The following is a 24757-nucleotide window of genomic DNA, read 5'->3' on the forward strand; positions in this document are numbered from 1 at the left end:
TGTTGGTATTTGGTAGCCTATCTGATGCCTGCAGTGCAGCGCATCAAATGAGCCGCGTCAATTAACGATAATAACGGGAGTCTTGCGCAGCAGCAGAATGATGTATTCGCGCAGATTTTCAGTCCTAAATATCAAACATGTTTGATATGATCGGGACGGCCCCGATGAGGCTGTGAGCAGATCGGGAGGGTTAAGATTGGATCTGCAAACAGCTCACACTACAAGATAATCGGTGCCGAACGTCGGGCCCGACCAAGCTTGGCAAGCTGCCAGGCCAGATTTCTCCTCCGATTCTCGGGAGGGGTAAATCGGGCATAAATCGGCCCGAAAATCCTGTAGTGTGAGCCAGCCTTTACGTTGAGAGGCAGCTGGATTCATCACACAACAAATCCATCTTGCCACGCTCCAATCTATTGGTTTGAATCTGAAGCACCGGTGGTTTACACCAATCAGCATCCAGAGGCGGCTATGGGCGGGGCTTTGGTGCGACGCCAGCGAGAGCGAACCCGTGATAGACGTGATGGACAGACGGTTCATCATCCAATCACCTTTGAAAGTGCCTGCCCTTTGAAACGGCTTGCCGACGACTCGTTCCCCCGATGGTTATGTGAAAACAAATACCACTTCTGCTTGAGTTTCCACTGCTGAGGTTTTGTAACCTTTGATGTGAAGCAGCAGATTTGGAACGCTAAGACAGCATCCTGTAGAGCTGCGGTGGATGACTCACTTCCTGAAGACTGAGAGAGAGAGAGAGAGAGAGCGAAGAGAGAAGAGAGAGAGAGAGAGAGAGAGAGAGAGAAAAGAGAGAGGTATTGAGAGAGAGATAGATGGAGGTAAAGAGATATTGAAAAAGAGCAGGGAGCGAGGGGGAAGTGAGGGTAGAGAGACCAAGATAATTGTATAATTGAGGGAGAGGGAGAGAGAGGTGGAGGTAGAGAAAGGGAGACTGAGAGTGGGGACTGGGGAGAGAGAGGGGGGGTTTAGGGTTGACATAGCCTACTGATAAAGAAAAGGGAGAGCCAAGCAAATAAGGTAGAGAGACACCAAGAAAGAGTGCAAGAAAAAGAGAGAAAGAGCTGTAGAGAGAGAGAGAGAGAGAGAGAGAAGAGGTCAAAATATATATATGAGGGAGGGAGGGCTAGAGAGAGAGTGGTTGGGAGGTCGAGAGATACTGAGAAAGAGTGGCGTGAGAGAGAGAGCAGCAAAAAGAGCAGAGAGAGAGAGAGGAAGTGAGTCAGAGGGAGAGGAAGAGAAGACGAGAGTAGAGAAAGTTGGATGGATGCTCGTCCACCATCTTTGAGAAAGTAAATTTGAGAGAGAAAGAGACACAGGTAGAGTGATAGAGAGACCCCACGATGAAGATCTGCAGCCTCCTCCTCTTCTTCACATCCTTTGGTAAGTTGACTTTAATTCGCGGCAGCTGATATGAAACCCTGAATCATTTCACCTGTCTCTCACACCTGATGCCTCGCTGCCCTAGGAGCAGCAGTGTTGAGCAGTAACTTACAGGAACGTATTACAGTTACATCTGTAATTGTATTACTTTTTCCCCAATAACTAGTAATGTAAGGGATTACAACTTACAAAAGTAATTAGAGTTACTTTCTCCAGCGCTAAAAAGGTGTGGCGATCGCTCTGGCTATGCGAAACTGCAAGGGAGACGTATCCAAACCACATCCAGGTTTATCCGGCTGCAGCAGACAGAGAGAGACAACAGAATAGACAGCAGAGGAGAAGAGAAAATACATGTTTAACATAGAAGAGAAAAGCTGTTTTATTCAAGCAGGCAGTCAGGCTCTTTCCAGGCCGCCATTTAACCTTTAAGGCAGGGGTGTCAAAGACATTTTAGTCCACGGGCCACATCGGATCCAATTTGGTCTGAAGTGCGCCAGACAAAGAAAAGCAATCCATAATAACTTATGAAGTCTAATAACCTTAACTTATCAAGTGTAATAACCTACAGTATGTAGTGTAAAGATTAGGCCTACAGGTATTTTAAGAACATGTTTTTAAATAAGGTTGTCTCAGCTACTAGGCTATAGGCCTATCGTATAAAATCTACTGTCTGTAACTGTGCATTACAATTGACAGCAACTGTGCAATTCTTCTCTATATTCTAGGGTAATTTGTTTATTTGTTTATTATAATGGCTCCCCATTAGCTGACGGCTAGACGACAGCTAGTCTTCCTGGGGTGCACCACAACAATACACGTACTGTAACACAACAGACAAGCAATGAAACAAAATACAAAATAAGAATCAAAGAAAGAAAAAGAAAAAATAATAAAAAGCTAATCTAAAATCAAGACAAAACAATATAGCATGCTCAGTAATGAAAATAGTTTTACATTTATTTAGTAATGAATAAGAAAACATGAATAGGGTACTTGACATTGTAACTTGCTCCTGAAACCTTAGCCTTCACAATTGTGGCAATATTAGGTGTCTGAGCGTGAAGAATGTCATGCTTTCAAAAATGGAATCATCAGATTTACATTGTGTTATGATTTGGAACGGATTTCTTTTGGTGAAAAAAAACTTGGAACTGCTTTACACACCAAAGTCAAGGAAGTCGAGGAAACTGATCGAAATACAAAAATAAATTAAATAAATATTAATATTATATATATATATATATAATATTAATATTTATTTATTATTTAAATAAATTATTTATAAAAAATGAATTGGTTGTTTTCTAGAGGCAAACTTGCTGCTGCCTTGCTAGCTAATGGTTTTGTAGCTTAAAAACGCAGGGCACATCATCTCCAGAGTCTAATGCATGACGACTTCATGACATCTTCATGCAATTGCCCCACCAATTTTATCCAGGCCCACCCAATTTTATCCAGGCCCACCCATAATTGAATTTCTGCCTACGCCCCTGATTGGAAAGTGACTTTCAAATTACCAATGCTTTTCAAAACAGATTTTTCTATAAGAGGTCTTCTAATTTACGGGACTTTCTAGTGAAGTCAGATTTGCCCAAAAGGCCCACCCATTTTCTTTCTCATTCTAATATGCCTATAGTGGTAATTGTCCTTGTCATAACTGCGTACATATTGTTATGCCATGCTCAAGGGAAATCATTTCACTCATCCTAAGTCTGGTGCTGACATTTTGGTTAGAGGCAGGATCACTTGTAACACCATGCTGACATGTTGTTTACCTGTTGAAATGTCCATGTAATTTATACTATGTAGGCAAAACAAAATGTGAGTTAAAAAGCAGAATCTGTGATATCACAAATGTTCTATGCAACCATGATGAGAAATCATCAGTTGCTAGACATGTAAATAGCCTGAAACACAGTTTGTGTGACCTGCATTATATGGTCATTGAAACAGTGAATATGCCACATAGAGCAACAGAGATTTAAAAAAAAGCCTCCTTCAGAGGGAGACCTATTGGATTCACTCTCTTAATACCCTCATTCCCAACGGTTTGAATGAGGAGATTTCATTCACTTGTTTTTTGTGAAGTGAATAATTTTTGTTGTTGTTTATTATGTTTATCATTTTTGTGTATACCTGCATTGACATTACTGACTCCCCCTGCTGGCTTTTACTTGTTGTGTGGGCTGTGGAGCTCTATAATGGGCTTTTTTCACACTGGCCATTTTGTGTCGAAAAGGCAGGGTAAACACAGGTGCAAGCAAAACAGTAATGAGGGTTTCCGACTTCCACGATTGGAAGTTGGAAACCCTCATTAGGGTTTCGCTAGTCTCGCTAGCCAGCCTCTCTTCCTTTCCATCAGAGAGTCTGGCGCTGCAGGTTTCCATTGTGGGATTGCGAAAAAAAATGCTCTGTTTGGGTTAGCCAATCATCCTCGTCTTGGGCGGTGCTTAGCGTTAGTGCCCTTGGAAAATAGTTTCGGGGTGGAACTTGTGCCGAGCAGGCCTTCTTTATTGCACAATCCAAATTTTCTTCAAAACTTGCCATTTTCAGCGTGTAGCAACGAGTTAGCCTGTAGGTTTCTGCCGTTAGCTTTCTACGCTAGCTAGTTAGCGTCGTTGTTTTCACATTCGGCGGCCGGGAGCATTACAGCGACACACATGGGAGCTGATTGTCATGGTCGGAGCCAATGACAGAGCGTGTGACAGAGCTTGCAAGTGGGGGAGCGGATATCCTGCTGCCACCGAAACAGCCGCTCGAATGGGAGAGCAGCTTTAGAGCAGGGGCGGGCTGATCCCCGTTGCCTGTTTCCACGACGCCAGACTCTCTGACGGAAAGGAAGAGAGGCTGGCTAGCGAGACTAGGGTTTCGCTTGCACCTGTGTTTACCCTGCCTTTTTGACACAAAATGGCCCCTGTGAAAAATATCTATTATGAGACACCTGTGAATCACCTGTGTCTTATTGCCATTTCACACGCTGAAGAAGGCCTGCTGTCCGAAACTTCCGTGTGGCAATGAAAAGTATTCAACTTGGAGTGTTGTCCTTCTCCTTTATAGATCCTGAGCTTGAACAATTGGAATGGACTTCTCAGTGCGATTTTCACACCTTGCAAACTAAGTGTTCTGGCCTCTGGGTCGTATGTTTGACACCCCTGCTTTAACGTCTTAATGGATTTAGATGGCGATATCAGAGTGTATTAATTACAGAATATACAAGTTTCTAGTTAGCCTATTGTTTGGTTATTTAAATATGTTGTACTAAATATGGATATATAGCGGTAGATATTTGTAAATAAGTATAAGAATAGGAAAAAATAAGTGCAATTTGGTCAACTGATGAATTAGCTTGAATGACCTGGAATGAGAAATTAACTTTTGTGCTTTTAAATTGTTCTCATTGTTTGTTTCCTGCCTGCTCATGTCTTCACACCCCCCCCCACACACACACACACAAACACACACACACACACACACGCACACACACACACACACACACACACACACACACACGCACGCACGCATGCATGCATGAAACGATGCAGCGTTACTGAGAATAAACACTGTGACCACAAGGCCAACTGCCACCAGTAGAGACAAAAATCTCTTATTTTCAGAGAAGAGAAGGGTTCCTCTCTGTTTCCCTGTAAAAAAAAAAAAAAAAAAAAAAAAAAACTAAACTAAACTTTACCACTATTCCTTCAGAAGTTGTCGCTGTCATATACTGTGTTGCATAGTTGATTTCTCTATTGCTGACAAAAATGTGTTATTGTAAGTCGCTTTGGATAAAAGCGTCTGCCAAATGACGTAATGTAATGTAATGTAAATACATGTGTTAGTTTACATCACTGTCTGATGCTGCATAAAACACAGTGATGATCATAAATAAAACAATCAGCTTAGAAAAGGAGAGTAGACCTAAACTCTAGTTGAGAAATGAAAACCTCTCTCTCTCTCTCTCTCTCTCTCTCTCTCTCTCTCTCTCTCTCTCTCTCTCTCTCTTCTCTCTCTCTCTCTCTCTCTCTCTCTCTCTCTCTCTCTCTCTCTCTCTCTCTCTCTCTCTCTCTGCCTACCTGTATCTCTCTCCCTCTTCCTCTCTCTTCCTCTCGCTCAGGTGTCATAGCTGTCAGAGGACAGGGTCCTACACCATCTGGTGCATCAGATGAAGGTACGTTGATGGCTGCTCGGTTAGTGTGTGTAGAGTTCTCTTGTTGCTGTTGTTGTGTTGTTGTTGTTGTTTTGTTGTTGTAGCTGTCACACTGTGTCATTTTGTAGTGTTGTCCTGTTGTGTGTTGCCGTGTGCCTGTCCTGTTGGGATGTTTTGTCATCGTGTGGTGTGTCATGTTGTGTTGTTGGGCTGTAGTGCGGTGGTTTTCAAAGTGGCGGCCAAGGGGCACTAAGGGGGCCTCAGCAAATGAATGGAAATGCTTTAAAAGAATCTTTATGGGGAAGGAAATGATTCAGTTATATTTGTTAATACTACAGTATAATAAATAAGGAATAATATCTTGTTTATTATATTTTATAATTATATTTAGTGTACTATTAACAAATATAATTTAATCTTTCCCTTCCACATAAAAATCATATTTGACATGCACATCTGTCTAATTGCCTGCCAGTCAAAACGTCATCACATTCATTGTCATTTCCCCCTGGTGTGGGTAATACAGTCTGACTGACTCTGGAACAATGTTTATAACGGAAAACAGAAATAATGAATATGAAGAAGTGAGAAAAGATTTTAGATACAAATGTAATTATTAGGTTATTACGTTAATAAAAGTAAGGAAATATATTCTGAGCTTGTATGGATGTGATTTTTGACATTTACTATAGTATTGTCAATGGGTTTCTTTCTTCTTGCAATAGGGGGGGCACGGGCAAAGGCTAATGCTATTTGGGGGGGTGGGGGGTTTGGCATGGGAACGTTTGGGAACCCCTGCTGTAGTGCATTGTTCCATTGTGTGAGTGCTTTGTATTGTGTTGTTGTGTAGCATAGTTGCTTTGTTTTGCATTGTTGTGTTGTTATATTGCATTGTTGCATGTCGTTGTGTTGCGTTGCATTGTGGCTTTGTGTTGTTGCATTGCATTGTTGCATGTCGTTGTGTTGCGTTGCATTGTGGCTTTGTGTTGTTGCATTGCATTGTTGCATGTCGTTGTGTTGCGTTGCATTGTGGCTTTGTGTTGTTGCATTGCATTGTTGCATGTCGTTGTGTTGCGTTGCATTGTGGCTTTGTGTTGTTGCATTACATTGTTGCATGTCGTTGTGTTGCGTTGCATTGTTGCTTTGTGTTGTTGCATTGCATTGTTCCATGTCGTTGTGTTGCATTGCATTGTGGCTTTGTGTTGTTGCATTGCATTGTTGTTGCATTGTGGATTGTATTTCATGCAAAACATCTGGGAAGTGTTTAGTACAGTCTATTGCAGTGATCTGTGTTGACAGAAGATGGCACAGAATGATCGCATTCGCAACATCTCAATTTAGAGCAACTGGTTGTTCTTGTCGTCGTCATGTTCCATTGTGTGCTCTTCTGTAGTGTTGTCCTGTTGTGTTGCGTACGTTGTTTTGTTTTTTTCTGTCATAATTGCGTCGTGTTTGTTTTGCAGTGTGTGGTGCTGTGTTGTCATGTCATGTATCTACTCTCCATGGTAACAGCCCCCCATCCTGCATCTGTCCTGGCGCCACACATTTATACTGTGTTACCTAATTGAGAGAAGGGAGGAGGAAGCGCTGCGAGGCTCCTTGGTAAAATCACTGAAACAGGTGCTCTTTGGTGTGGGTGCAGAGAAGCATGAGTCAAAAGTTCAAGTGGGATCCTTGCGCAGGTTAAAAAAAAAAGGAGTGGAGAGCAGGAGAACTTCAAGACAATAATCCAAGGCAATAACTGTTTCAGAAGTAATAATTAAAAAGCCTTCATTGTGGCACGGCTAACAAAGTTAAAAACAGAGACTGAGGCGTTTCAGCTCCGCAGAGCCTTCATCAGGGTAGAGGCCCAACACAAGAATGCATACACATATATAGTGACATCACTCAGCAATCAGTGAGTAGACCTCCCAGACACACCTGTGTTTCACAGAGAACCTGCATCAACAATCATTGTGAACAATAATGCATAAATACATGATGTGGATGTTATACAAAGTAAAGAAGATCCATAATCATAAGTTAAAAACAAATATAATATTTTTTTTCTGCAAGTGGGACCAGTGCTAAAAGCAATGCCCACAGACTAGAGGTAGTAGGAGGAATCGCAATCCCAACCTGACAGGGAGACAGACCTACAGTATATACAATCAACAATTATACAGCCTACAAACATGAGGCAATAGAATATATAATATTTATATTTACCTGTTCATACATCCTACCTCAAAATAAGTCTAAAGTAATAAGCATTGTGGGAACTCATTTGGCAATGGCTGGAATGTAACGGACGTTCATGTAGCTTTACGCAAGACTCGACTGGTCTTAAACTAGCTTAATGCAACTCGTCTCACTACTGGTCCTGTGCAGACGGGCATCACGCAGCATCTGGCACTCGGCTTGTGTTGCTCAAAGCGCCAGAAAAATGCATTTAAAAAAGTCAACTGCAATGTAATAATAATGACCTGGTTACTCAAGATAATCCACAGACCTTGTTGTGAGCAGTTTCATGTAGGAACTATTTTCTTTCGACCTAACTACACCCTCTAGCTGCTAGTAGCAGTAGCTAGAGGCTAAAGCACACATGGGCAAAATGCGGCCCCAGGGCCGGACCTGGCCCCTGGACCATCTCAATCCGGCCCCCAACGTCCTCAAAGAAAAACAAAACGACCCCCAAAAACTCAATAAAAGGCAGAATTATGTTAATAAATCTCATCTGCTACAGCCATTGGATTTGTATCACTATTATATCAGGATATTAACAAGAAATTACCAATCACAACAGGAGAGAGGGTTAAAAATAGGGAGACTCCCGTGAAAATCAGGAGTGTTGCCAGGTATAATCTCCAATGTGTGGCCCTTCGCTTACTTGATGTAAGTCAGTATGGCCCTCTGGAAAAAAATGTTGCCCACCCCTGGGCTAACGCAACAGCTAGCTAGCAGCTAGTGGGAGTAGTTTGGTCGAAAAAGAAAATAGTTCAGATTATCCTGCTCACAATAAATATGTGTATTATCTTGAGTAACCGGGTCATGATTTCTGGAAAGAGACAATGCTGTTGATTTTTCCAAATTTATCTTCTGGGCGCTTTGAGCACCACAAGCCGAGTGCCATCCAGTTTCATTGTATTGGAGAAAAGGCAGACATCTACCCAAAAACTCAAAACACAAAATGCTCTAGATGGATAAATAGCACTACAGGTGAGAGGGGAAATATGCATTTTGGATTTTAGGGTGAGCTGTCACTTTAAGGCCTTAATTGATTAATTTCTCTAATTTCAACAAACATTTAAGGGAACCTGCAGATGCTCAATCATGATATCAAAGAGGATTAATGACATGTTTCCCCGTGTTGTTAAAGTGTCATTTGGTTAATTAAAGATGGATTACTATGAAATGTGCTATATTGTAAATGTATAGGCTATACAGTCTATGAAAGTATACGAATAGAAAAACTAAGTGCACATTGCTCAACAGATGAATTGACTAGAATGAGGAAGCCACTTCTGTAAATGTAATTGTTTTCAGTTTCTTGTCGCCCTCTTCTGCGAATATCTTCACACCATCCGACACACACACGCACACACACGCACGCACGCACGCACGCACACACACACACACACACACACACACGCACACACACACACACACACACACACACACACACACACACACGCACACACACACACACACACACAGCCCTCTCTTCTTCACACGTACCGATGCAGCCATTGCAGTAGAGACAATAGTGTTATATTTCCCAGAGAAGGGCGTGTTTCTGTTGTGTTTCCTTGTGAAACACATCTAGTCTGTAACCACTGTGATGTTTAGATCAGAAAGAATAGTTACTATCGTGCACGCCCATGTGCATTAGGCACAAACGCACGGACGCACATGTGTGAGCATGGGCATAGGTTGCCCCATAAGTGACGCTAGCCTAGCACTCTCATACTAGTGTCACACTCAGGTCCATAAGGCTGTTCAAAACGTTCTCCTACCCGTCTCCGACATCCGATTGCAGATCCGAAGATATGATAGTCCTCCTACGGAAGCCAGTAATTTAGCCGGGGCGGTTAAAATGATACTGCTGCGTGAAACAACCGTTTAAAAGCAGTCTTTCCACAGCCTGTGCCGTATTTAGGAGAGGAGACGCTTCCTAGTGCCGACAGGAACCTTGGGAGTTTAAGTATTTCATGACATGTTTTGCTTCCCAGGTGCGCTGGATTTGCGTTGATCACTGACTGACGTCTCCATGTGACTGCATGTGTTTGCTCACCGCGTGCAAGCGGTGCACCATGATAGTGAGATCAAACACACCCTGCTGTAAATTCAGCACAGGCTGTGGGTTCAGGCAGAGGTACAGTACGCCATCGGGCTTGTCATCCAGAACGAGTTGGGAAGTACGGTAGTACAGTACCACCAAGGGGATGGTAGTATCACCCTCAATCCCACACCCCTAACCCAAAACCAGGGTGGTGCTGCCATCCCCTGGGTGATACTACCATACTTCCCAACTCGTTCTGGATGACGAGCCCGACGGTGTACTTGACCAGAACAGGTGCAGAGTGCTTTTTCAACGGTCTGCCCGTGGTGCGTTCCCAAAAACACTCAAGGCTCCGGGGTGCGTTACCTCAACCAAAAGGGCTGCAATGGCTGCAAAACGCTTTCCGCTGCCTCAAGATGGCACTGCACCAACATTGTGTCTGACCACGCCTCATTTTAAGACCAACACACACACATGGGCGCACAGATGAGTGCAAGTACATTTTGTTATTTAAACAACATCAGCACTGGGCCTGAAAATAACAACTATGTCGGTTGGAAAATATATGACACTTGCTCTTGCTCTAGGTGTGAGATAGGGCCCTGAAACTGTTTCATACAAGATGTCAAATCTACCAAATCTACAACGCATTAGAGATCTACAAAACCCAGTTGTAGGAACAGGTAAGTAATATAAGTCACATCACATAAAGTCACATTCAAGTCTAAGACCAGGTCTGTCTTTATGCAACTGGCCCCTGGACTGATGGATATGGGGGCTGTTACCATGGTTACCACTGTATGACATGACAACACAGCACAACACGACACACTGCAAGGCGACTTCTTTGTTGACCCTGGCCCGTATTGTGCCGTGCTGTGTCCCTGCAGGGCCTGTGAGCGCCCCCTGTCTGATCGAGCTGAGCCCGCCCAGCGTGGTGGTGAGATACGGGGCCTCCGTCTCAGTCAACTGCAGCACATCGGCCACAGAGCCCTACGCCAGCATGGGCTGGGAGTCCACCTCCGGAGGCACAGGCCCGCAAGAAGATGTCAAGTCTGTTCCTTGGACAGTAGAAGCTCTGGAAGACTGGAATGTAGCACCCAAATGCTACGTTAATGTGTCTGATGGCGGCCAGTGTTTTAAAGACCTTTCAGTCACCGTCTACAGTGAGTAGCCCACCACACCACTTCATTAATTATTACCAATAAGAAGAAGAAGAACAACAACAACAACAACAACAACAACAACAACAACAACAACAACAACAACAACAACAACAACAACAACAACAACAACAACAACAACAACAACAACAACAACAACAACAATAATAATAATAATAATATTTGTGTACCACTTTTCAATACAGTTAACAAAGTGCTTCACAGCAGTGATTATAAACACAATCAGTGAATAGAAATCACAATAAACAGAAGAAAATATAATAATATATAATTAGGGGTGTCACGATACACTCAGTTCACGATACGATATGATACACGATATTGGGTTCACAATAACGATACGATACGATATTTTAACAATACTTTTTTGTGATCGATTTGTAAGTTGAGGGGGCATCCTCCACGCTAATTTGAGTAATTTCATCATTTTCATCCTCCGTGTCTGTAGGCTAACGTCCCTCGTCTGTTCAAACAAAGCAATGAAAAGGAGAGCGAGCATGCAATCAGCTGCAGATCAGTGCCACCATGTTCAGCTTCTTTTTCTCGCGATATGAGATTTCATCTAAACGATACATATTGTCACGTTTTGATATCGCGATATATTGTGGGACGATATATTGTGACATCCCTATATATAATATAATATCATTTTAAACCAGTGGCGCATGTCTTATTATTTCCTGTTGCTATGAAAAGCACAAAGTGTGAAAAATAATTTTGTCACTATTTAAGTTCAACTTTTTTCTTTCTTTTTGTACAGAAATGCCTGACAGTGTGTCCATCTCTCCCTCGAGTCACATGGGTCTGATGATGGAGGGCACAGAATACAAAATGCAGTGCAACATTGTTGCTGTCGCTCCAGTGAAGAACCTCTCTGTCACATGGTACAAAGGAGATGACGTCATCCATACTGAGTCACATGACGGCCCGAGCAAAACACCAGAGAATGTGTCATCTACCTTCAACTTCACCGCACAAAGAGGTGACAACGGTACACAGGTCTTCTGTGAGGCAAAGCTCTACCTGGGACCATCAGGACCAATTCCTCCTATGATGAAATCAAACCCATATGAACTGACTGTACAGTGTGAGTTTCTAGCCCCCTCTTATAACATAACATATTATTATTATAGTGTTATTATATTAACATATCATAACATTATATATATATATATATATATATATATATATATATATATATATATATATATATATATATTATATATATATATATATATATATATATATATATATATATATATATCCAACACGTCCGCTACAGTATATTGTGTAGGGTTAAACTTTAATGATGTTTAGAGGACAATAACATAGTGGGAACTTGCCATTATGTTCTGGGATGTTGTTGTGGAATGCTTTGGGAAAAGTCCTCTAATCTAGACATCCTGACTCCCTATTGTATTTGGTCAGATTCTTATACTTCGCACATTGTGATTGGCTCAAAGGTTTTCAAATTTGGTGCACACAGCGCCACCCTAATTGTGGGCGTGTCGGGGAAAGAGGTTACTGTACTGGCCGGACACTACAGGTGTTGTGCCAAAAAGTGATTTGTGTTTTGAATTGGATTAGGGGGACGAGGGTCTGGTGGGGCGGGAGTCTGTGTATAGCCCGGGGTGCTGTAGGGGGGTCTCCCCCGGAGAAGGTGGGAGCTGGACGGGTAGGCAGGCTGGGTGGTGGGGTGGGGTGGGGGTGGGTTGGTGCCCTGGGTGTTTTGGACCGGCCATGGGGCTCACAGGGTGGGGAGAGGCAGCTTTGCACAACACCGTCACAACTTTCTCAAATGCAATCTACTGTTACCTCACAAACCTGTATGGTCGGGAATTATGTAGCCTAATAAAACCATGACAAACAAATTCTCATTGTTAAATCAAGGTGTGTTTTTTTCTGCAGTGTAGGTTAGTTGAAAATCAACGTGGCATTCTGAGGAGGGTCGTGTGTCCGTGCCGTGCGTAATGGGCGAGGATTTCCTGCATTGCGGCGGAGAATACTGCCTGCGCTCAGGCATACGCCTGGCGTAGAGGGGTTGTTTGCGCTAAGACCAGCTATTTGGTGGCGTTAAAACTGAGAGCACCCAAGGCCTTTTTTTCTAACACATTGCGCTGGAACGCCTATTTTGGAACGGGCAACGCCCAAACCTCTGTTTGCACTCGGAACATACCGACGGTATCTTCGCCAGAACGCAAAATGACACTTGCGGGAGACAGATGATAGGCTAGAGGCCCACGGACATGCCTGGGCCACGCCTACACCTGCGTCTGCGCTTAGATCCCAGCGCAAAACTGGACGGTGGAGGCAGACGATAGCTTAAGACGCTGGGAAGATAGCAATAAGAGGCGCGCAAACGGCAGCGCAAACGATAGCGCCGTACGACGATAGGGCCCTGTAGTCTCCAAGCGGTGTGCCACAGGGGGCGCAAAAACATGCAGAGAATCTTAAATGGTCCTCCCCGCTGCCCCGTTTGACCTAAACACTTGAAATCTGGTAAGTAGCTGTCAATTGGTATGCTGAACAAATTTGCATTTGGGAGCCATAAGGTCCATCTGGATAGATTTTCCGCCATCTATAGACATTTTGAGTTATAACGATTGGGTTAAAAAAAGAGTGGAATTATTAACCAATCAGATTTTGACTAAATGCAATCCATCTTATTAAGTCCACTTCACAGCGGCCTACTCTATGCCCTTGACGGTGGGCACATCAGTGACAACACTCTTAGGGACGGCACCAATTAAGTTTGGTGTTGACACAGTACCGATTTCAATTCATGATAAGCTAACCGCTGACGCCCGAAATCAGTCGCTGTATTAGGCAGCACCTGTACTGGGCGGTCGCATGCAGAGAATACCTGTCGAGGCTGCTTGCAGCTTAAATCCTATCATACTGTTCGTGTATTTTACTGTTTATTTTGGTTTTCATCCTACGATCCCTGCTTATTATTGTTTTATTGCTCTTTAAATTCATAATTTGAGTATTATTATTATAACAGCCTCCCATCCTGCATCTGTGTGTCCTCTCCTGGTCTTTCTGCCCCCTAGACTCTACTACTGCCGCTCCCGGAGAGGCGAAGAAGACGGATGAAGATGGGAGTGTAACCTCCCCCTCTTCCACTCAGGATGACACCTCGCTGGTCCAACCTCCATCTGTCTCCATGGTAACAGCAGCAGCCACAGCCCGCCACTGAAATCACTGCTCACGTGATGTTGACATGTTTTTTTTTATCTAAATGTGTCGTTTTGTTTATTATTGGTCTCCAAACAGATTGTGGCTCTGTCCAGCAGCTGCATATAGCTCAACTCAAGAGCCTGTTTGGTCTAAAATAGAGCTATTTTAGCTAACTAGCCTACATCATGATACATGATGTGGAAGCATTTTTCAATGAAAGGTGAAACGGCACAGATGCTGTATGATGGTTCATGTGGGACGTACCTGTCCGATCCCATCCACATAGTTCAATGGAACTGGCCCCAATGCAAAATCTGAATGCTGTGATGTGAATGATGTCATCCGTGTTCTGGTTCACTCATTCACTCACTCACTATTCCCCATCGTCGCTGTCGTTCCTCGAAGGACCTCGAATCTCCAAAACAGCAACTTTTCAGGAAGTTAAAAAAACCTGTTTGCTCTTAAAATACTGAACCAAACGTCGTCAAAGTTGGCACACGTCTTAATTATAGTTAGTTTCCCGCTGAATGTGTCATTACTTCATTAATATCTTACCTGGATAAGCTCAAATGATGTTGTTTATATTATCAGTCCGACTTGGAAGCACTCTCTCCCGGCCAGTCAGACGGGAGAGAGTCGTACGCTCATGCACGAGCCCCAAGCTCCGGGCCGCGGGGGCGCGCGCAGGAGCAACAGCGTGCCCCTCGCCTCTCATGGCCGAGGCGGGGGCTTTCGCATGGGGTGAGAAATAGTCTGACATAACGTAGCGTTAACGTTACTTTATTCTCGTCAGAAAACACTCCGATTTGCATGTTAAAACAAGTTTGCAGCCTAGGAATAACTGGAAAACATTTGATTGATCTATTAACGTCAGAGGAAGCCAGGATTAGTCAAAACGATATCAGAATTACACAGCACGTCTGCCGTGTGACTTCTCCGGGTTTACTGTCCTGCGTGGGGGGCGGGTACAGACGGAGGTAGGGTACGAATTTCGAGGTTTGACTGACAGATTGAAGGCGAATGGCGTTACGAGATTTACTCACAAGCTCGTTTTAATGCTTTTCCATTGGTTGCATTTGTTAAAAACCACACAGAGACGTGAAGGGCACTGATTTATGACAAAAAGTAAAAAGGTGAAAAAAGGGACATTCGAGGTCCTGGCACAACAGCGACGCCATGTAATGTTTATCATAGTGAACTATATATCCTATATCATAGTGAACATATATCATAGTGAACTATATGGGGAATGATCAAATCGGACAGTAACCTCACTCTTCTTCTCCTTTGGTAAACACGTCTGCATTGCATTGTGGTATATTGGAGAAAATGTAGGGTACATTCGCGGTTCACTAGAAATTGCACTGCATTGTGGGTATTTGATAGTGGATTATATAGCGAATCAAATAAACCGTTGAGAATTCTGACACTAGTAAAAAATGGTGAACACACTATATCCACTAAAATCTGTAATAGGTAACGTTTTCGAACAGGGCTCTTGTCTAACTCCAGAAAACGCATCACAGCAATGAATGAAATCCGCCCAATCAGGGTTCAGTCTGCCTCCACTCAGCAGGTTCGCCTAATTTGATTTAGAGGAACCCCTGCTGTCGGCCAATTAGGAGCCAGTGTTGTGACGACTCTTTGCATCAGCATCGTTCACTCAGCAGTTTTTACCATTACAACTTTTACAGACCTCCGCAAAACCAGGTACAGCCAACCGCACCAACGAAGAAGATGGAGGAGACTTGATGATCGTGAAAACGGCAACAACCGATGACAGCGCGGCGCCACGGACGACAGCCACAGTTAGCCCGCCAGTCACAGAGGGGGGCGACAAAGTTTCCATGACGACAACCACATCGTCAAAACCAGGTATTATAGTTGTGTAGAGGAAGATGCGTGCATATGCGCACACACAAACACACCCACATACACATACACACACACACACACACACACACACACACACACACACACACACACACACACACACACACACACACACACACTCTCTCTCTCTCTCTCCTCTCTCTCTCTCACTCAGTCTGGCTTCCTGTGTGTCTGACCACAACAATCACATGTTCTTCACTCTGTCTGCACTGTGATACAGTAGCTACCAGCCCACGCATGCGCACGTGCACACCCATGCAAGCACGCGCGTGCAAACACACACACATTTTCACTATATTTATTTTGGTCATGGGTTTCATAGACTTTCTGTAATAAAACATCTAACAACAAAAATCTTATCAGAGGGGCGACGCTGGGACAGAATCTTATAAAATGGTCCGTGGTCTAATTTGTGTCAGTTTAGGGCTCCTTGATGTGGAAAAAAGACTGCTAAATGCTTTGTGTCTCCACTGGGGGGGGCTAGTGGTGGCAGCAGAGCATAAACTTTGAACTGGTTTGATATGGATTTGTGTCACTTCCCCCTCTCTCTCTCTCTCTCTCTCTCTCTCTCCCTCCCTCTCTCTCTGTCTGTCTGTCTGTCTGTCTCTCTCTCTCTCTCTCTCTCTCTCTCTCTCCCTCTCTAGTGGATGAAGACAGTGATGCATCCTGGGGTAAGAAGTCATGTTATAACCCTTTATTCAACCTCAGATCCTCACGTACAGGTTTGACTAGAAACCATATTCTGTTCTATTCTGCTACTAGTACTAAATTACTTCTAGTAGCTATACTAAAATCTTCTCTCTCTCTCTGTCTCTCTCCCTCTCTGTCTCTCACTCTCTCTCTCTGTCTCTCTCTCTCTCACTCTGTCTCTCTCTCTCTGTCTGTCTGTCTCTCTCTCTCTCAGGTTATGTCATCCTGGTGTTGATCCTCCTGTCTATCATTGCTCTCTGTGTCATCCTGTTCCTCCTCAGGAGAAGCAGCAGGGTGGGAGACTATATTTTTGGGTGGAATGACCCTTTAAAAACATTTGACACTACACAGATTTGGGGAAGGATGTGAATTTCAGGCATTGAATCGTATGTATCCAGGGCTGTAGTGGAGGCTAAACACACTTATACAATACTCCATACTCGATTCTGATTGGCTGCAGGGTGATTATTTTGTGATAATGTACACCCAGAGCCTTGTATATAGAAGAGTTCCGACATCTCCATTCACTCCAATGGACCAGTTTTTTACTCTCAAGAGTTCCAGGAAGTAAGGGCCTGGATTAAGCAGCACTGTCGAGTTGCCGCAAAATGGACAGTTTGTGTTGTACTTTGAAAGGGTTTTTTCTTGAATCAAACTGTACATTATCAGCTTTATTTTAGCATTCAAAAGTAGCGCGAGACCCTTTCCTGGCTGTTCATTGGCTAATGAGTCACGCATTTTGGTCCTCCGCTGACGCCACTCTCTCTCTAGAGGACACTATGTACACCTAGCTAATATTCACTAGCAAGGACCACACAAACAACCAGGAACGTTTGACCATTTATTTGAATGGATAATGGACTCCATCTCGGTGGAGCGTGGGATCCGTCTCGGCGGATCGTCAGCGGTTTGGGGAGGTTCGGCGGGGTCCGGCCTACTTCCGGTCTCCGGGGAGTCCAGCAGTCGAGCGGCTTCGACAGACCCCCTTACTTCTAGTTACCTATACAGGAAGACAGAATGAGGAGGAGACAGAGAAACGGAGGAGAGAGAACACAAGAGGGTGGGGGGGGGGGGGGGGGGAGGGGCGCAGAAGCGAGAGCCAAGAGGAGACAATGGGCCAGGTGGGGTTATATAGGAGGTTAGGTTCACCTGGGGAGGCGTGGCTTGTGAAGGCCTGATTTATTGCGTAGTCCTGCTCCCGAAACTCGCTTAATAAGCTTCCATAAGTAGTTCCAGTCAAATGGTCTGTTCACCGTTCATCTCAATGTGCCATGGTCTCGACAGAGCCGTTTGAGCTCTATACCACCGTGTGGCGCGAGGCTCGGAGACGTATCAGACTGAAAACCATCTAAAAACAAATCTTGCCTGAGATGACAGAGGGTGGAGACGCAGGCCATAGGGTGTCGATGATTTGATTTGACAATTCTGGGGAATCGGATTTGGCGTTGACAAATGTGCCGCCTGCCCGCCTGGAATGTCAGAGGGGGCGGGGTAAGACCCGCGGACGTTAACGTTATCCTGGAATGCGAGTTTAACGAGCCAGTTACATGTCTTTGCATTCTTAGACATTGCCGTTTGCTTTATTTTGTATGTCACATACAATTGGCCACGTTATTAGTTAGTTCATGGGTTAGAAATTCTGCCAGGTTACAGGCACTAGGCGGCCATTTCTCCTTCATTTCCCTTGCCTGAGCCTATTTCATCTGAAAATCTTGAGCAGCCGAGGGGACTATTTTTATGAAAACTAGATTTTTTTGCAAAACGCATGACAATATAAGTGCATGGTCTTGTTTAGTTTATTTAGCAAGTGACCGTGGTATAAGCGGGTTAATGCACTTCGGCGTGTGCATTATCAGAAATGAATGGACTTCGCGGAGGCCTCAGCGTCGTGCATTAACCCTTACATCCAGTAAACGCTGTCTACGCACATTTTTAAATACAACATAGCATTTAATCACCTTTATTCATATCCACTGTCACTGTGAAATACTTGCATTCATTTACATCTTGTAACATTTAGGCATTTAGCTGAAGCTCTCATCCTGCATACTGTTTGTTTTAACGACTGTTTGTGTTTGTTTGTTTGTTTGTTTGTGTTTGTTTGTTTGTTTGTTTGTTGGTTGGTTTGTTGTCTCTCCAGCGGTATTCATTTGACCTCCACCGCACGGGTCCGGTCGATCACAGCGGGCCCGAACACGCCGGCACCTTCGAACCAGTGTATCTCGACGACCTCGGTGAGTGTGTGTGTGTGAGTGTGCGTGCGCGTGCGTGTGCGTGCGTGTGATGATAGGTTACATTTAAACTTAAAGGATACTCTGATGTTTTTACAAATCAAAAAGTCTCATCCGTGTAGCCGGTGCCCAATGCAGCCATAGAACTCTGCTGTATTCAAATAAATTAATAAATTAATAAATTAATAAATTAATAAATTAATAAATTAATAAATTAATAAATTAATAGCCCGTCACAGAGGCTATTACATCATTACGATGCATCAACCGGGCCGGCCCACTTTTTCCTCAAACAGCTTAATAATCTGTCTGTATGACATGTTTGTGATCTCAGGAAAGTAGTTCCGTAGCACCGAAAATAGTCCCTGACTTAACTCATTGAATGCCAATGACGACAGCTGTCGTCAATTCAAATACTGACGTAGAGTGCCAATGACGACGGTTGTCGTCAATTGCGTTTTTTGACGGTGGGACGTGGATCAATCCCTGATACATCTCTGGTACAACTATTGTAGCTATTGGAGGTCTATAACCTATTTTACAGAACCCTTAGGTGGCGACAGTGCTCTCCACATAACAGAAAGGCAAGGAAAAAACAAAGAAGAAGTCGTTATGGAAACGGAAATCGCATCGCATCCGTATGCATCGATATGCTGAAGCACGTTACTGCAGCTGTGCCTGCAGCAGCCAATCTGCTCCCACAATTGAGCCGCTCTGTGTCGGTTGCGACAGCACATCTGCACATCCACACCGTGGAGTTATTATTCTCAACTGGAAGCATCGTTGCCGGTGACAAACACACGCGGAACGCTGTAAAAAAGCCTGGCTGTTCCGCACCCTTCACTGTGCGCACAGCAAACTCAGCAGAGAGCCACCACAGACAGGAGGAGGAGTGTGCAGTTGAGGCGAGGCGAGGCGGGGCGGGGCGGGGGGGGGGGGAGGGGGCACGCAGAGCAGCACACACACAACACCCAGACAGACCCAGGCAGCAGGACAGGATTGACAAACGCAAGCCAGAATATCCGATACCCACCAGCAGCAAATCAAAACCAGCAAGAAGCTGCAACCAGCAGCGCACGCAGGGGCCAGCGCTGCTGGTTGTAGCTAAAAATATTATTCTGCCAAACAAAATTCCCTGGCCTAAACTGTTTTATTGAAGGAAATTATTTTTGAGGTGTGACTACATTAGAAAAGATTAGCTTCAGAGTCAGTGATGTGCTTGAAATGATTAATTTCACAAAAGGCCAATTATCTCAGCTTCTAGAAAAAAATTCCCATTTTTGGATGAATCAAGCTATCTTCTCCGGCTCATAACTAAAGAACGGAAAATGGGATCAATAAACTTTTTTTTGCAGATGATAGAATAGAGTCTCATCGTTCTTTGTGCGTGTTCAGTGTTTACATAGTAATATCACACAATATTCTGTGGGCCTCGAGAAATCACTGAAAACGCTCTGAAACTCTGGCACTGGGAGCGTCCGTTCTCCAAAAGTGGCTGGCACTCAATGAGTTAAGGAAGAATTTGTTCCCATTTGGAACAGCCTGACTTTTCATGGTAACAAAAAACGGTCACGGTAATTGTTGATGTTGTTTTCATAGTGATTTGTTGACGGTAAGTAATGCATTAAAAAACACCTGACTTATCCTTTAAGTGTGAATGTGTGTGTGTGTACATGCTGACGTGCATTCCTTGTTTTTTTTTAATCTATGCGTGTATGTGTATATGTGTATGTGTGTGTGTGTGTGTGTGTGTGTGTGTGTGTGTGTGTGTGCGTGTTGTGTTGTGTTGTGTTGTGTTGTGTTATCTCAGAACACCCCGCCCCTACAATCCATGTGACCAGCGATGACCCTTCACCTTCCCCAGTAGCCAATGGAAGGTCTGTGTCTGTACATTCGGGGGAGAAAGGCTCCACCGGAGAGAACGGTACGCTACAAAATGAACTCCCCCTGTTTCTGTTGTTGAAGTTGATGTTTGATTTTTTTTTACAATAATGATGAATGAATGAATGAATGAATGAATGAATGAATGAATGAAAAAACGTATTGGTCACCACCACCACCACCAACCATACACTTAGGTCATAACCAAAGGTTAGGGGCAGAAGCAAACGCTTATGTAAAGCCCCCCCTTTTCTTAAAATTAAAATAAGAAAATCATCATGTTCAGACATTTTGGACATTGTCCTTACTTGCCATCATATTAACAAAAGATTTCAAGGAAAAAATATCCTAATACAGGAAACAAAAAAACAACAACAAAAAAAGCAAAAAAATAAAAAATAAATAAGCAATACAACAGTCAAAAACCAGTAAGTAGCAAATAACAAAACAAACACAATCCATACATGCATATTCATACATTTTATAATCGTTTTATTATTATTATTATTATTATTATATATATATACATATACCTATATATATATATATATACTTATACATACACTTTTGTATTTATTATTATTATTATTATTATTATTTTTTTTTTTTATTTTTTTTCCTTCTCTCCTTGTCCCCTCAAATGATCAAATGCTTGTGTTGGTAATAAGGGGACCAAACAAAGATGATTAATGACTTATTTATTTTACTCAACAGCAATGTCTCTTTTCAGAAACCATGACCCAGTTACTCTAGATAATCCACAGACCTTGTTTTGAGCAGTTTCTTAAACTGCTTTCTTTCGACCGAATTATGCATTGATTTTTATTTTGGATTTTTGGGTGAACTGTCCCTTTAAACAGTAATTAAATCCGCCTATGCTGTAAAAATCATGCTACTGATATGGCCATCTGCTATTGGCTGATCTTTGGTACCATGTGATGTCATCTTCTATGGTGTTATACTAAACAAATAAACACCAAACTCTGCTCCCTACCCCTCTCTCCTTCCCTTGCTCCCCCCAGCCTCAGACGGACAGGCGGAGGTCTGCGACCTGGAGACTCTGCCCATGAACAACCTCAGCCTCTCATTGGACATCGACCTGACTGACAAGAAATCGGACCAATCTGGAGGGGGCTGCGACTCATTCTTCGACGCCGTTGGGGGGGAGCAGCAGAACGGAAACAACAACAACCCATGTAGGAGTTAGTGTAGTGTAGTGTGTGTGTGTGTGTGTGTGTGTGTGTGTGTGTGTGTTTTCAAATTTACGTTGATATTCTACAATTTTAGAGCCGTTATTGTGAAACTACAATGTTCTGTGCTGTGGACCAACGTTACTATAGAGAACCGCATGAATGAGTCCAGAAGTAGGCTATACTTCCAGGTTTGTAAGAGGAAAAGTGAATGGGGTTTTAGAATGGGGATTTCACTTGAATGCATGAAATACAGTCTGTGTTTATGGGAGCGCGAATTTGGGTTCAGCAGGATGATCTTCACAAACGTGAATCACTTTGATGACTTTTGGAACGTAAATGCGTCTTTTTTCATGCGATTTTTAGAAAATGCTTCAAAAGGCATAAAAGTGATTCATGTTTGTGAAGATCATCCTGCTGAACCCACATTCGCGCTCCCATAAACTTTTGTTAACCACATACCTTATTTTATGCATTTAAGTGAAATCCCCCATTCAAAAACCTGCACGGACTTTTTCCCTGACGAACCAAAATGGCGGCGATTTCTGGTTAAGCCTACAAAAATACGTCATTGCCTATTCACTGTATAGAATAGTATAATACAAAATATTAAATACAAATAAATCTAAAATACTCATCTCCTCCTCCTTTCCCTCTCTCCTGTCCCTGTTTCCTTTCCTCTCCCCATCCCTCATTTCCTTTCCTTTTTTCCTCTGCACCTGCCTCTTCCCCTCCCTTCCTCCTCCCCCACCTCTTTCCCCCTTCTCTCCTCCTCTCCTCTCCCCTCCTCATCTCCCCTCCTGTCTCCTCTCCTCAGCTGTTTGCTCCACTGACCCATTTGTGGAGATCAGTCTGGAGGAGCCGGTGTGGTGTGAAGATCTCCTCCCCTCTCCTGGACCTCCCTCCTCCGTGCTCCCCTTCTCTCCTTTCTCCTTCTCCTCCTCTACTCAGCAGCTCCACTGAGACTGAGCCCACCCTGAGGAGAAGAAACCTCCAGCCAACCTGCTGCAGCCAGCTGAGTCTCCACATGGAGAAACACTGTAGAATGATCTGTTAGTTACTGTAATCAAGTGTAAATCTATACCAAGCCAAGCAGCAACCTTCAAAGCTGAAAAATGAAGGAAACGTGAAAGTGCCAAAATCTGCAGTTCCTCGAATTGCCACTTGAGGCTGGTTGCAAAAGAAAGTGAATCCCCCTAGACGCCCTGTTAAAATGCCCAGCTTTACTGCAGAAATTTGATTTAACGTTGAAATGAACGTTGAACAAGTAATCGACCCCTGGTCTCCGCTGTCAAAGGCAAGGGTAAGCTTATATATGCCCTCCGCCACCATTTTATTTGAATGTTACTTCCTGTGTATAGCTCCTGAGTCTTTGGCGTATGAACTGCGTGTAATTTGAAAGTGTAAAGTCGTGGTATTTGTATGCAAATTGAAGAGAATGGGCTGGAACAAACTGTTCGCTAGCTAACTAGGCAGCAAACACACTGATTTTAATGTGAAAATGCTAACGCTAGCTGCTACTAGCTACATTAGCTAGTGTGTAGGCTCACGTGGTCAGACCCTCCGTAGCAGAGAGGGTCTGAATCAAGTCAGCATTTGTGGATTTTGCCATAGGAATTCCTGTGGCAACCCTCTGATTGGCTGGGCTGTTAGGGAAGCCTGGCGCTCTGCGTGCATTGGTGCATCGTTCAAAATGTACCGCCCCACGATTGGTCAATTCATATGTCTGTCACTCATTTTGTTTTAGTCTCAGGGGGGCGGTCCTTAACCACTTTCCAAGAGTTGTGCACCAGACGCAGATCTTTATCTATGGCTGCCTACTGTGAGACTGGTGTGCTACAGACAACAAGACAGTACCTGGATACTATCAGATACTGTGGGGGGTCGCAAAAGATAAGAGTAGCAAAAAATGGCATTCATTTATATGAAAATTGCTTAGATTATTAGTTTAATAACCCTTACTAATAGAAAATATGATGCAAGAATAGAACAAATGTGTTGTGTCCACATTGGCCTACACAGCTGAACATTTCCAACACGGACATGTCAAACATAAAATGTAATGATGTGAACTAATTTTACCCTGCACAGTGTGAAGACTGACCTTTTAATTTCCGTCCTTGTATATTCACACAATGAAAGAGCTCTTTAGATCAATATGTTTTAGCTGTAGCTACTGTAAGAAGTGTGCCACAGTTATCATAATTGAGGATATATATATATATATATATATATATATATTTTTTTTTTATGCTGTAAAAATGCTAATAAATATAAACTGATTTTGTTAAGTTAATTAAAGTCTTCTCAGGTATAATAAAATATGTTAATGCTTTAGATGACATCATCTTTTGATGACGCAATATTTTCCTTACCTATCATTTCTACTGAAGAAATTTTAGTTTTTTTAACTGCAAGAAAAATCAAATATATTTTCTTGTGCTTATAGGAAATTACACAATATATTGTTTTGTACAAAGGAATTGAATAAATGGAGGTATTTTTGAAACAATGTAGCTGCCTCATATGTGTTAGTTTCAGTCAGAGTTTAAATAATTGTGCTGGAGGAAGCGATAATGACTGTGTGAGAATACATGTGTGTGAATCAAGTATACTGATTGTAATGAATGTGTATGTATAAATTAACACACAGGGATAAACGCCATTTACACCTGGCACTAACATGCATTTTCTTGATCAGATTGCAA

At 43.2% G+C, this 24757-nt stretch overlaps 1 protein-coding gene across 1 annotated transcript; it reads left to right on the forward strand.

The window, feature by feature from the left end:
- Positions 1-1207: 1207 nt before the first annotated feature.
- LOC310780092 (uncharacterized protein) lies at positions 1208-24353 on the forward strand. The gene is made up of 12 exons (XM_083640642.1): positions 1208-1395; positions 5507-5560; positions 10691-10966; positions 11745-12071; positions 14038-14153; positions 15859-16039; positions 16702-16728; positions 16962-17041; positions 18888-18981; positions 20789-20902; positions 21882-22055; positions 22867-24353. Exons 1-12 carry the CDS (start codon positions 1356-1358, stop codon positions 23010-23012), a joined length of 1629 nt encoding a protein of 542 aa, XP_083496768.1. The 5' UTR covers positions 1208-1355; the 3' UTR covers positions 23013-24353.
- The last annotated feature ends 404 nt before the right edge of the window (positions 24354-24757 follow it).

The sequence above is a fragment of the Poromitra crassiceps genome (assembly GCF_964638095.1).
Source record: "Poromitra crassiceps genome assembly, chromosome: 7".
Taxonomy (NCBI): domain Eukaryota; kingdom Metazoa; phylum Chordata; class Actinopteri; order Beryciformes; family Melamphaidae; genus Poromitra; species Poromitra crassiceps.

Excerpts from the sequence above, each read along its gene's own strand:
- LOC310780092 (XM_083640642.1), top strand. The coding sequence starts at position 1,356 with ATGAAGATCTGCAGCCTCCTCCTCTTCTTCACATCCTTTG. Across the intron at positions 16,040-16,701 it reads AACCACATCGTCAAAACCAG|TGGATGAAGACAGTGATGCA; the intron begins GTATTATAGTTG and ends CTCCCTCTCTAG. Across the intron at positions 20,903-21,881 it reads AGGCTCCACCGGAGAGAACG|CCTCAGACGGACAGGCGGAG; the intron begins GTACGCTACAAA and ends TGCTCCCCCCAG.